The 13316-nt window shown below is 44.1% G+C and overlaps 2 protein-coding genes across 4 annotated transcripts in view; both read left to right on the top strand.

The window, feature by feature from the left end:
* bcl2l13 (BCL2 like 13) overlaps positions 1-13316 on the top strand; it is a 47297-nt gene that overhangs the window by 1397 nt on the left and 32584 nt on the right. For 2 of the 3 annotated variants that reach the window (XM_029758935.1, XM_029758937.1), the window contains exon 2: positions 10523-10708. In XM_029758935.1, the coding sequence (XP_029614795.1) occupies positions 10585-10708 (124 nt within the window). In that variant the 5' untranslated portion in view covers positions 10523-10584. Of the gene's footprint in view, positions 1-1554; positions 1616-10522; positions 10709-13316 lie in introns of all 3 variants that reach the window. The other variant, XM_029758936.1, reaches the window with a different exon arrangement.
* On the top strand, positions 2906-9223 carry LOC115196610 (uncharacterized protein K02A2.6-like). The gene is made up of 3 exons (XM_029757464.1): positions 2906-2989; positions 4073-6513; positions 9208-9223. The coding sequence occupies exons 1-3, from the start codon at positions 2906-2908 to the stop codon at positions 9221-9223; spliced, it is 2541 nt and encodes an 846-aa protein (XP_029613324.1).

Below are 13316 nucleotides of genomic sequence, written 5' to 3'. Positions count from 1 at the left end.
AATTTACCAACATTATATTAAAGTAGACAATATATTAGCGAATTTTATTTCACCTTTATTTAACCAGGTAGGCCAGTTGAGAACAAGTTCTCATTTACAACTGCGACCTGGCCAAGATAAAGCAAAGCAGTGCGACAAAAAACAACAGAGTTACACGTGGGATAAATAAAAGTACATTCAATAACACAATAGAAACATTTGTATACAGTGTGTGCAAATGGCGTAAGGAGTATGAGTATGGCTAAGCTATTCTTCATAGTGCCAGTGAATTTCGTTGAACATCGCCAAATGCATAATTTTAATTAGGTCTAAATGTGCAATAAAACGTATTGCCTATAGTTTATTTAATGAAACCCTGGCTGGCTGTTGATGTCTTAGGTCAGGGCTCTCCATCCCTGTTCCTGTAGGAGTGAAAACCTACAGGATGGTAGCTCTCCACGAACCAGGTTGGAGAGCCTAGGCAATAGATGGCAAACCAGCATCCCCATTAAACTTTTTGGAAATGGCAAGTTCACTTTCTCATCCATAATAAACACAGACAAGTGCAAATACAGTTCAGCAGCTCAAATCAGCAGGATGTGGGGCATTGTTATTAGGAAGGACCTTTACCATGGATGGATTGCTAAAATAATGATTATGATCACTCTTCATAATTTTAACTATTATGGGGAGACCTATACATTTGGCAGCCAAGTACGAGTTATCAGTCAATTAAGGTTGAATATGAGCCAAATGCTTGGAATGTTACTGAGTAAGGGAAAGGCAATTGCATGGTTGCAGTCACTGATAAGGGTGGAGAGCTGTGGATTAGTGAGGAGAGCTGTGGATTAGTGAGGAATGGGGGCTGAGGTCAGGCCACATTAACCTCTACGGGCTACGGGGGCAGTATTGAGAATTTTGGAAAAAATATGTGCCCATTTTTAACTGCCACCTACACCAACTCAGAAGCTAGGATATGCATATTATTACCAGATTTGGATAGAAAACACTCTGAATTTTCTAAAACAGTTTGAATGGTGTCTGTAAGTATAACAAAACTCATATTGCAGGCAAAAACCTGTGAAAAATAGATTTTTAAAAAAATGAGAATTTTGTGACTGTACTATTTAGTGTCATTGTTTTATAGATACCACAGTGAGAAAGGATTCAGTTCGCAACTCCTACTGCTTCCACTAGATGTCAACGATCTTTAGAAAGTTGTTGGAAGCATCTGTCATGAATACAGACCGAATTAGAATGCTTACAAGTTGACACGTCATCACTTCATTTTTTGCGCCTGCGCATGAATCTGAGAAGAGTGTCTTTGTCATAATCGTTTATTCTAGACACTTGATAGGTTGTGTGAAAATATTACTGATGTTTACTGATGTTTCACGTTAAAAATGGACCAAAAGATTAATGCTAAACAACGTTTGACATGTTTGAACAAACATAAATAGATTATTTACTAGTTTTTTTTTAGCTTTTCGGCGTGACTTTACACTGCCCACCTCATTTTGTGGGAGCCTACTGAACGCTAACTATTTGGACATAAATTATGAACTTTGTCAAAAGAAACCACATTTGTTCTGGACCTGGGATCGCTGGCAGCGCCTTCTGATGGAGATAATCAAAGGTAAGGGGATATTTAGAATGTTATTATCGATATTAGATGATGCTAATGCTAACGGTATAGCTTAGCTTAGCTTAGCTTAGCTTATAGCTTAGCTTATGTTGTTAGCATAGTACCCAGTTTATAGCAAAATGTGATTTCCCAGTAAAGTTATTTTGAGATCTGGCCATTCGGTAGCAATTACGAGATGATAATATATTATTCTTTGAATGACAATATTATAATTTACCAATGTTTTCGAATAGTAATTCCGTGATTTGTAATGCTGGATTCACTGGGAGCATTCGAGCCGAAAAAAATTCTGAATTTCACCGCGACTGTAAATGCTGTTTTTGGATATAAATATGAACTTGATGGAACTAAAAATGCATGTATTGTCTAACATAATGTCCTATGAGTGTCATCTGATGCAGATTGTCAAAGGTAAGTGCATAATTCTAGCTAGTTTTCTGTCTGTTGATGCCCTTCTTTGAATTGGCTAAACATTACACGCAGCTATTGTCAATGTTTATGCATTCTCCGTAAAGCCTCTGAAAATCGGACAGCGTGGTTAGATTTAGGAGATATATCTTTCAAATGGAGGAAAATAGTTGATTATTTGATTATTTGAAATGATTACTCTTGCAGTTTTGAATTCCCCGCCATGGTCACATGACAATGAATCCCAATACCGGGATAAGATCCTGCCCCCTGGCCTCAACAGGTTTTAAGGGAGAAGGAACAGTTTATTACCCACATCACTTAACTTCCTGCCTAGTAATAAAGATGTAATGTTTGGGAAAAGGAGGAGACTTCACCTAAAGTAGGGTATATATATTTGTGCTGGTGGGAACAAGTCTTTGTCTGTTCAGCTGTCTGACCCATTGGATGAATGAACTTGGTTTGAGTCCGTTAGTTTTTAGTATTTTTTTAATTTTTTTTTAGAACCTAACATCATTATGGGGTATTGTGTGTAGATTGCTGATTTTTTTATTTATTATTTAATCTGTTATAGTGTGGACACTATAAATAATTACATGGTTATTATTGGCATTAACCGTGACCTTTCCCCTTTGATGTCATCACCAAGAGTGAGTTCTGTACAATGTGATTCTACCACCGGCTGAGTGGGCTATATAGTTCTGTTATATTTGTACTGTTTGTACCTGGCAATACACCTTTAGGTTTGGGTTGAAAGTAAAGGAAAGTAATATTGAAATGCGTGTGGGCATTCCTTGTCAAGTTACTACACCTTTTTGGCGACGAGGATAAAACTTTATCAACTTGTACAGGGCGAGTTAGCTAGCTAGCTTAATGAGCGACGGAGAGCAGGTGCCACTGGACGGAAACGGGGACAATCAGCAGCAAGTGCAAATCGCTAACGAGGATCAAGGACAAGTTGGTGTTATAATGGCAATGTTTGGGACTATCACTGAGTTTGTGGAAGAGAACGAAGACTGGACGGAATATGTGGAAAGGTTGGGACACTTTTTCTTGGCAAATGGAATCATAGATGAGGCTAAACAGCGCTCTATTCTCTTGAGTGTGTGTGGGGCTAAAACCTACAAGCTAATGAGGAATTTGGCTACACCACGGAGACCGGGAGAAATTCCTTTTGGGGATCTAGTTGCTCTCGTTCAGACTCACCACAATCCAAAGCCGTCAGTGATTGTCCAGAGGTTCAAGTTTAACTGGCATTTTCGGAAAACAGGTCAGTCTGTTGCTAACTTTGTTGCTGAATTACGTGAACTCTCTGAACATTGTGAGTTTGGGGCTATGTTAGAGGACATGCTCCGTGACAGATTAGTCTGTGGCATTAATGAGGACAGCATACAGCGCCGGTTGCTGGGGGAAGCCACACTGACTTTCAAGAGGGCATTGGAACTATCTCAAGGGATGGAGATGGCCGCTAGTAATGTGAAAAATATTCAAAAGGCCAACAGTGAAAGTTGTGCAGTGCATCAGGTGACAAAAGAGGTGGCAGGAAAAAGGGGAAAAGCAGTGGAATGTTTCAGATGTGGAGGGACACATTATGGTAACAACTGTAAGTTCATGGAGACTGTCTGTCACAATTGCAACAAAAAGGGACATTTAGCTAAAAAATGCAGGGGTCCTAGGAGCAAGCCAGAGGGTGGGCGGACTGGGCTGGGCAAGTTCACAGCACCAAAGCCTCAGTCAGCAGCGCACCACCTAGAGAGCACAGAGGAGGAGGAAGAGCATTGTTCCTACAACATGTTTAATGTGAGGGAGCCGCGCGCAGAGCCTATCTATGCTACAGTGGAGGTAGATGGAAAGCAGATGAGGATGGAGGTTGACACGGGGGCCTCTGCCTCTGTCATAAGTGAGGAGACCTACAAACAAAAATGGGGCTCAAGACAGGTTTCTGCCCTCACACCGGCAGGGATCAGACTGCGTACGTACACCGGGGAGACCATACCATTGCTTGGGGCTCTAGAGGTGGACATTGCATACAACAGCTAGGAAGCGAGAGCACGGCTCCTGGTGGTGAAAGGGAATGGGCCTAGTTTACTAGGGCGTGACTGGCTAAACAAAATACAACTGAGCTGGGGTGAGATAAAACACACCCGAGTGACTGAGGATGTAATTCAAAAATACCCAGAGATTTTCAAAGATGAACTGGGCACACTGCAGGGCACTGCAGTTAAGCTGTTCGTGGATCCTCAGGCCGAGCCTCGCTTTTTCAAGCCCAGGACAGTGTCTTACGCCATGAAAAAGAAAGTGGAAGATGAGTTGGAGCGGCTGCAGGAAGCAAACGTCATTACTCCCGTTCAGTTCTCCCGCTGGGCAGCTCCTATCGTTCCCGTTCTGAAAAGTGACGGCACGGTGCGTATATGTGGGGACTACAAACTCACCATCAACAGGGCCTCTAAGCTAGACGCTTACCCGCTGCCACGGGTGGAGGACTTGTTCGCGACACTGGCAGGAGGCAAGACGTTCTCAAAGCTTGACATGAGTCATGCCTACCAACAGCTCCTCCTGGACGAGGACTCAAAAGAGTATGTCACAGTGAACACGCACAAAGGCTTGTTCAGGTACAACCGCTTGGTTTTCGGAGTGGCGTCCAGCCCAGCCATTTTCCAGAGGACAATGGACAATCTGCTGCAGGGGATCCCTCATGTAGCAGTGTACCTGGATGACATCCTGGTTACAGGGGAGACGGAGGAGGAGCACCTCCACCATCTGGACCAGGTGTTAAAGAGATTCTCTGAGGCAGGGCTGCGCCTGAAGCGTAGCAAGTGCACATTCCAAGCACAGAGTGTGACATACCTAGGTCACAAGATCACAGCGCAGGGTCTGTGTCCTGTGGAGGACAAAGTCAGGGCAATCAAGGATGCTCCAAACCTCAAGAATGGGTCAGAGCTCAGGTTGTTCCTGGGCATGGTGAACTACTATGGTAAGTTCCTCCCGGAGCTGTCAACAGTGTTGGCTCCACTTTATCAGTTGCTCCACAAAGACTGTAAATGGAAGTGGGGGCCAGCACAAGAGAAAGCTTTCAAGGAAGTGAAAGCACTACTACAATCAGCACAACTTCTGGTTCATTTTGACCAAGACAAAGAGATCATCCTGTCATGTGACGCCTCACCCTATGGCGTCGGGGCAGTACTCTCTCATCAGATGGAGGACGGGTCAGAGAGACCCATTGGATTCGCATCACGTACGCTGACGAGTGCTGAGAAGGGTTATTCACAGTTAGACAAGGAAGGTCTGGCCATAGTCTTTGCTGTGAAACGCTTCCATCAGTACCTCTACGGTCGTCATTTCACCATATGCACTGACCACAAACCACTGATGAGCCTTTTTAGTGAATCAAGATGCATTCCGCCCATGGCTTCAGCAAGGTTACAGCGCTGGGCCCTGACACTGTCAGCTTACCAGTACACGATAGTGTATAGAGCGGGGAAGGACGATGCAAACGCAGACGCGCTCAGCCGTCTCCCGCTACCAGAGATGCCTGCCACAACTGTGGTGCCTCCCGAGACAATTTTCCTAATGGAGAGATTGTCAAACTCACCTGTGAATGCCAAACAGATCAAACAGTGGACAGACGGGGATCCTATCCTGTCCCAAGTGAAAAGATTCCTGATGCAGGGTTGGCCTCCTGTCATAGAGGATGATGGACTAAGACCTTATGCAAAGCGCAAAACTGAGCTGAGTGTGCAGGATGGCTGCATACTCTGGGGGTCCAGAGTGGTTGTTCCACCCCCTGGCCGTGCACAAGTCATGGATGAGGTCCATGAGGCTCACCCGGGTGCCTCCCGGATGAAAAGTTTAACCAGATCTTACATCTGGTGGCCTAACATGGATCAGGAGGTAGAAGACAAAGTTAAATCATGTTCTGAGTGCCAGATCAACCAGAAGATGGCGCCGCCCGCGCCACTACATCTGTGGGAGTGGCCTGACCACCCATGGTCCAGGCTGCATATAGATTTTGCAGGCCCTTTCATGGGTCACATGTTCCTTGTCATGGTGGACGCACACTCCAAGTGGCTGGAGGCGCACATCATGAGCAACATCACAGCGACCACAACCATCGAAAAGCTTCGGCAGGTGTTTTCAACCCATGGTCTGCCGGACTCTCTGGTGTCCGACAACGCAACAACGTTTACCTGTGACTTGTTCCAAGAATTCATACGGAGAAACGGGATCCGCCATGTCCGCAGCGCCCCGTTTCACCCGGTCTCAAACGGCTTAGCGGAGCGGGCTGTGCAGACACTGAAAGAGGGGCTCAAAAGGATGACTGGGGGAACCATCACAACTAAGCTCTCTCGGTTCTTGTTCCAGTACCGCATCACGCCACAAACAACAACAGGACAGGCTCCAGCGGTGATGTTAATGGGCAGAAGGCCAAAAGCTCACCTGGATCTACTGCGTCCGAACATCAGAGCACGAGTGGAACGGAAGCAGGAGAAACAAAAAGAGAGACATGACCACCACGCAAGGGAGAGACAGTTAAAACCCAATGACACTGTCTACATCCGCAACTTCACAAGCAGCCAACGCTGGTTGCCAGGTATCATTCTGAGTCAGAGTGGTCCCGTCTCCTTTGTGGTCAAACTGACTGATGGTCGAGTCATGCGCAGACACCAGGACCACCTCCGCCTGCGCTATGACAAAGACAAGACCATGTTTTCAGACGGAACAGCTGTGGGTGGTAGTGTACAAGTTGAAATCCCACAGGAAACAGCATCTGAGGAACAGGGGCATTCAGTGGTTCCAGCAGAGGGTGATGGACATTCTCTCACAAACACCCAACCCGCTCCTGTGCCCTCAGACCCAGCTCCACTGGGACACGCCTTACCTGTGTCTCGTAGCACACCAGGAGTACTGCGCAGATCACAGCGTAGTCACAAGCCTCCTGAAAGACTAACTCTGTAGTTGAGACTGAGAGACTCGTGGTGTTAGTGTTTGTTTGGAGCAGCAGACCAAGTTGAAAAGAAATAAGGACTGTCATTTTATTGTTGTTGTTTTGGTTACATTTACGGTAACACCAGCGAGAGAAGAAAACACTAATGTGGTTTACTTGTTAACCTTATGTTTTCCTTACAGGGGGGATTTAAATTGAGGGGGGAGAAGTGTTATAGTGTGGACACTATATAAATAATTACATGGTTATTATTGGCATTAACCGTGACCTTTCCCCTTTGATGATGTCATCACCAAGAGTGAGTTCTGTACAATGTGATTCTACCACCGGCTGAGTGGGCTATATAGTTCTGTTATATTTGTACCGTTTGTACCTGGCAATACACCTTTAGGTTTGGGTTGAAAGGAAAGTAATATCGAAATGCGTGTGGGCATTCCTTGTCAAGTTACTACATAATCCATTTTAGGATAAGGCTGTAACATAATGAAATGTAGAAAAAGTCAAGGGGTCTGAATTAGAGGTCGACCGATTAATCTGCATGGCCGATTTAATTAGGGCCGATTTCAAGTTTTCATAACAGTCGGTAATCGGTCTTTTTGGACGCCGATTATGGCTGATTACATTGCATTCCACGAGGAAACTGCGTGGCAGGCTAACCACCTGTTTCGCGAGTGCAGCATCAATAGGACCTTGTGGCTGCAAGGAGCCAAGGTAAGTTGCTAGCTAGCATTAAACTTATCTTCTAAAAAACAATCAATCTTCACATAATCACTAGTTAACTACACATGGTTGATGATATTACTATGTTAACTAGCTTGTCCTGCGTTGCATATAGTCAATGCTGTGCCTGTTAATTTATCATCGAATCACAGCCTACTTCAACTTTGCCAAACGGGTGATTTTAACAGAAGCACATTCGCGAGAAAAAGCACAATTGTTGCACAAATGTACTTAACCATAAACCTCAATGCCTTTCTTAAGATCAATACACAGAAGTATATTTTTTTTAAACCTGCATATTTAGTTAAAAGAAATTCATGTTAGCAGGCAATATTAACTAGGGAAATTATGTCACTTATCTTGCATTCAGTGCAAGCAGAGTCAGGGTATATACAACAGTTTGGGCCACCTGGCTCATTGCGAACTGTGTTAAGACCATTTCTTCCTAACAAAGACTAATTAATATTCCAGATTTTTACATAATTATGACATAACATTGAAGGTTGTGCAATGTAACAGCAATATTTAGACTTAGGGATGCCACCCGTTTGATAAAATACAGAACGGTTCTGTATTTCAATGAAAGAATAAACGTTTTGTTTTCGAAATGATAGTTTCCCGGATTTGACCATATAAATGATCAAAGGCTTGTATTTCTGTGTTTATTATAATTAAGTCTATGATTTGATAGAGCAGTCTGACTGAGTGGTGGTAGGCAGCAGCAGGCTCGTAAGCATTCATTCAAACAGCACTTTACGGCGTTTGCCAGCAGCTCTTAGCGATGCCTGAAGCACAGCGCTGTTTATGACTTCAAGCCTATCAACTCCTGAGATTAGGCTGGCAATACTAATTTGCCTATAAGAACATCCAATAGTTAAAGGTATATGAAATACAAATGGTATAGAGAGAAATAGTCGACGTGTCATAATTACTATAATAACTACAACTTAAAACTTCTTACCTGGGAATATTGAAGACTCATGTTAAAAGGAACCACCAGCTTTCATATGTTCTCATGTTCTGAGCAAGGAACTTAAACGTTAGCTTTCTTACATGGCAAATATTGCACTTTTACTTTCTTCAACACTTTGTTTTGCATTATTTAAACCAAGTTGAACATGTTTCATTATTTATTTGAGACTAAATAGATTTTATTGATGTATTATAATAAGTGTTCATTCAGTATTGTTGTATTTGTCATTATTATTATTTTATATATATATATATATATAATCGGTATCGGCTTTTTTTGGTCCACCAATAATCAGTATCAGCGTTGAAAAATCCTAATTGGTCGACCTCTAGTCTGAATACTTTCCGAAGGCACTGTAGATGCAGGTAGTCTATAGGCCTACATCTTATTTCAGATAGTCTACAGTAGCCTAGGCTAAATGTAGGCAAGATGTAAATTGAACAATTTAGCAACTTGCTTAGTTCAAATGAAGACTAATTTATTCATCATGAATCGTTTGGTGATTTTGAGGTATGAAGTGCTTGTGTTTCCCCATAGCCTGCAGCTGGAGTAGGCTACTGAGGATGGAGTTGTAATTTCAATCACTGAATTAAATATGAATCATATTTTTATTAACTGAATATGCTTGCCAACAACAGACTTTCTTTTACCTGTAGCCTAATCTGACTGACGGTTACCATCAATCTAATGCGTTCTAACAACTGATCGGCAATTGCGCTAGAGCTTTGATAACTTCAAATTTAATTAACTAAACATGGCCATTTAATAATTGCATAATAACACAAGGCTGCAACAACAATACACTGAAGTGATAGGCTATTTAGTAAATCCGTTTGCCAGCTCCAGGTAGGCTACACAAGTGGCACAAATTTATTTGAAATGACTCCAGTGATAGTCATTTCAACATATTAATTGTACTAAATGGTAGCCTACAATGGCATATAAATTATAGGCTACTTGATGGCCAACAGATGCAAATGTATCATTCTCAACATTTGAATGTCCGTTTCATTGAGTACTTCCCCCCCAATAACAGAAGCACGCGAGGGAGTTGCATAACTTCCATTTCAAATTTCCACTCGCGCATAATGACAATTTAAATAGCCTTAAAACAACTGGTCAAAAGTTGTCACGTTGTGCACTTGTGCTGCTCTGTCTCCTCACTCACTTGACTCAGCCAATAGTGGACTAAACTGCATGCTGCAGTGCTTTCTCAACACACACACACACGCTCCCCGTCTGGCCCTCCCCACCACTCACTCACTCAGCAACAAGCCCACCTCATTGCCTGATAGTCAGCAGCAGGTCATAGTGAAATACATGTTTGTTTTTTCCAAGAGAAAAGGCATGGTGGCCGCAGTGCAACTTAGAAGTAGCCCAAAAACCCTGCAACTCAATTTATTTTCAAAATAGCCCAACTTTGCTGGAAAACCGTGAACATGGCAACCCTGTGTGAAAGGGGCTTGCTCCTTCCACTACCACATGGCTTTCTATTCAAATGCTCTACTGAAAATGTAGCTGGCTATAATATCACTCATGGAAACAGCTGCCACAGAGTTTGCAGTTGCAGTGCATCATTGCTATTGCGCCATGATATGAATGGAATGATGAGATAATGTGTCCAGACTGTGCTGTTCATAAACGGTGCCTCAGGCTTTCGCTCTGCTGCTGCACTTGTCATCCATGAAGCAGTCTTTACCATGCATTTTTATTACTCTCATGCCTGAAAATGTGTGTAAGGCTTGTATTCAGCATAGATTTCACACTTTGTTTCTGACTGTACACACATCAATGCTCTTACTAGGTACTTTGATAACCGTAATAACCAGTGTGCTTTCCTTTATACTTTCAGGAGTTTGAACTTTTTCTACATTTGACTGCATGTGCCTGAGAGTCTGACGCTGCATCTCTTCAATGGCTGCCTCGGGCTCATCCTCCACCTCTGTGCCTGAGGGTTTCCACTACGAGACCAAGTACATCGTCCTCAACTACCTGGGACTCCTGCCCCCCTCCCGGCTGCAGGCCACCGCTGGCGGAGGTAAGGGACACTGCACCCCCTTAACTCACACTAAAACGGGATGGAGAGGAGAGAGCGGCTGCTTCCCTTTCCTGATTCTCCACCCTCATCCAAGTGAGCACTAGCACTGCACACTACTCACCATGGTTTAAGCATTGCCTGGAGGGAGTTAAATCCATGCGAGAGTGTACCAGTGCACACTTCTGGTGAAGGGTAAAGAATTGGGGTGCAGACAGCATCTAGGCAGATTGCCTGCCGGTGCCTATCCTCCCTTTCATCGTCTCTCAATAGAACTATGCTGTGATTGCTATCGGTCTCTGGCATGAAAACCTGTCCAGTAGGTTTAGTGCAGTTTAGAGGCTGTTTTGTGTTGTTCCTGGGTTGAGCTAGTGCACTGTTTGTCTTTTCTTTTCCTAATTCTGGAAGCTCTCACACAAATGGTGAGAACCACGTGTCAATCAAAGAATGTATGGGCAGCTTGGGCTGGCACCACCTCCAAGTAGAGGTCTGCGGTGGACTGATTTCTTCAGCTTTACATGCCGCACCCGCTGGCTTTCTGTCCAACCACCGCCCGCTGGCTTTCTGTCCAACCACCGCCCGCTGGCTTTCTGTCCAACCACCGCCCGCTGGCTTTCTGTCCAACCACCGCCCGCTGGCTTTCTGTCCAACCACCGCCCGCTGGCTTTCTGTCCAACCACCGCCCGCTGGCTTTCTGTCCAACCAACGCCCGCTGGCTTTCTGTCCAACCACCGCCCGCTGGCTTTCTGTCCAACCACCGCCCGCTACCGCCAGAACTGGTTCCGAACCCAACCGCAGTCCTGCAATGTTATTTTAAGAGTATGTGACGCAGCTCACTTGCCAGCAATGGTCCCAGCAATTTTGCACCCTATAGGCAATATCAAAATGCGCATAAATAACCTAAGAAATAGCCTAGGTTACATTGCCAGAGATTCTCACGTGGTATTAAGGGGCTATATCAGCCAATATGCTAAATGTAGTTGGAAGAGAGCAGAGTTGGAGAGACTTTCTCTTGAGCTATTTTCATAGCCTACCTTTTAGGAATTGTATGATTTTCAGACCGAGACAAATATGGGTGGTCAATATTTATTTCGAGGCAATGTAGTAAACTATACAGTGAGGGAAAAAAGTATTTGATCCCCTGCTGATTTTGTACGTTTGCCCACTGACAAAGAAATGATCAGTCTATAATTTTAATGGTATCCATTAAAATATCCAAATATCCAGAAAAACGCATGTCAAATGTTATAAATTGATTTGCATTTTAATTGAGGGAAATAAGTATTTGACCCCCTCTCAATCAGAAAGATTTCTGTCTCCCAGGTGTCTTTTATACAGGTAACGAGCTGAGATTAGGAGCACTCCCTTTAAGAGTGTGCTCTAATCTCAGTTTGTTACCTGTATAAAAGACACCTGTCCACAGAAGCAATCAATCAGATTCCAAACTCTCCACCATGGCCAAGACCAAAGAGCTCTCCAAGGATGTCAGGGACAAGATTGTAGACCTACACAAGGCTGGAATGGGCTACAAGGCCATCGACAAGCAGCTTGGTGAGAAGATGACAACAGTTGGTGCGATTATTCGCAAATGGAAGAAACACAAAAGAACTGTCAATCTCCCTCGGCCTGGGGCTCCATGCAAGATCTCACCTCGTGAAGTTGCAATGATCATGAGAATGGTGAGGAATTAGCCCAGAACTACACGGGAGGATCTTGTCAATGATCTCAAGGCAGCTGGGACCATAGTCACCAAGAAAACAATTGGTAACGCACTACGCCGTGAAGGACTGAAATCCTGCAGCGCCCGCAAGGTCCCCCTGCTCAAGAAAGCACATATACATGCCAGTCTGAAGTTTGCCAATGAACATCTGAATGATTCAGAGGACAACTGGGTGAAAGTGTTATGGTCAGATGAGGCCAAAATGGAGCTCTTTGGCATTAACTCAACTCGCCCTGTTTGGAGGAGGAGGAATTCTGCCTATGACCCTAAGAACACCACCTCCACTGTCAAACATGGACGTGGAAACATTATGCTTTGGGGGTGTTTTTCTGCTAAGGGGACAGGACAACTTCACCGCATCAAAGGGACGATGGACGGGGCCATGTACCGTCAAATCTTGGGTGAGAACCTCCTTCCCTCAGCCAGGGCATTGAAAATGGGTCGTGGATGGGTATTCCAGCATGACAATGACCCAAAACACACGGCCAAGGCAACAAAGGAGTGGCTCAAGAAGGAGCACATTAAGGTCCTGGAGTGGCCTAGCTAGTCTCCAGACCTTACTCCCATAGAAAATCTGTGGAGGGAGCTGAAGGTTCGAGTTGCCAAATGTCAGCCTCAACCTTAATGACTTGGAGAAGATCTGCAAAGAGGAGTGGGACAAAATCCCTCCTGAGATGTGTGCAAACCTGGTGGCCAACTACAAGAAACGTCTGACCTCTGTGATTGCCAACAAGGGTTTTGCCACCAAGTACTAAGTCATGTTTTGCAGAGGGGTCAAATACTTATTTCCCTCATTAAAATGCAAATCAATTTATAACATTTTTGACATGCGTTTTTCTGGATTTTTTGTTGTTGTTATTCTGTCTCTCACTGTTCAAATAAACCTACCAT

This window comes from Salmo trutta, chromosome 7 (assembly GCF_901001165.1).
Source record: "Salmo trutta chromosome 7, fSalTru1.1, whole genome shotgun sequence".
Lineage (NCBI taxonomy): Eukaryota > Metazoa > Chordata > Actinopteri > Salmoniformes > Salmonidae > Salmo > Salmo trutta.
The sequence above is the reverse complement of the archived record's forward strand: the minus strand, read 5'-3'. Positions and strand labels throughout refer to the sequence as shown.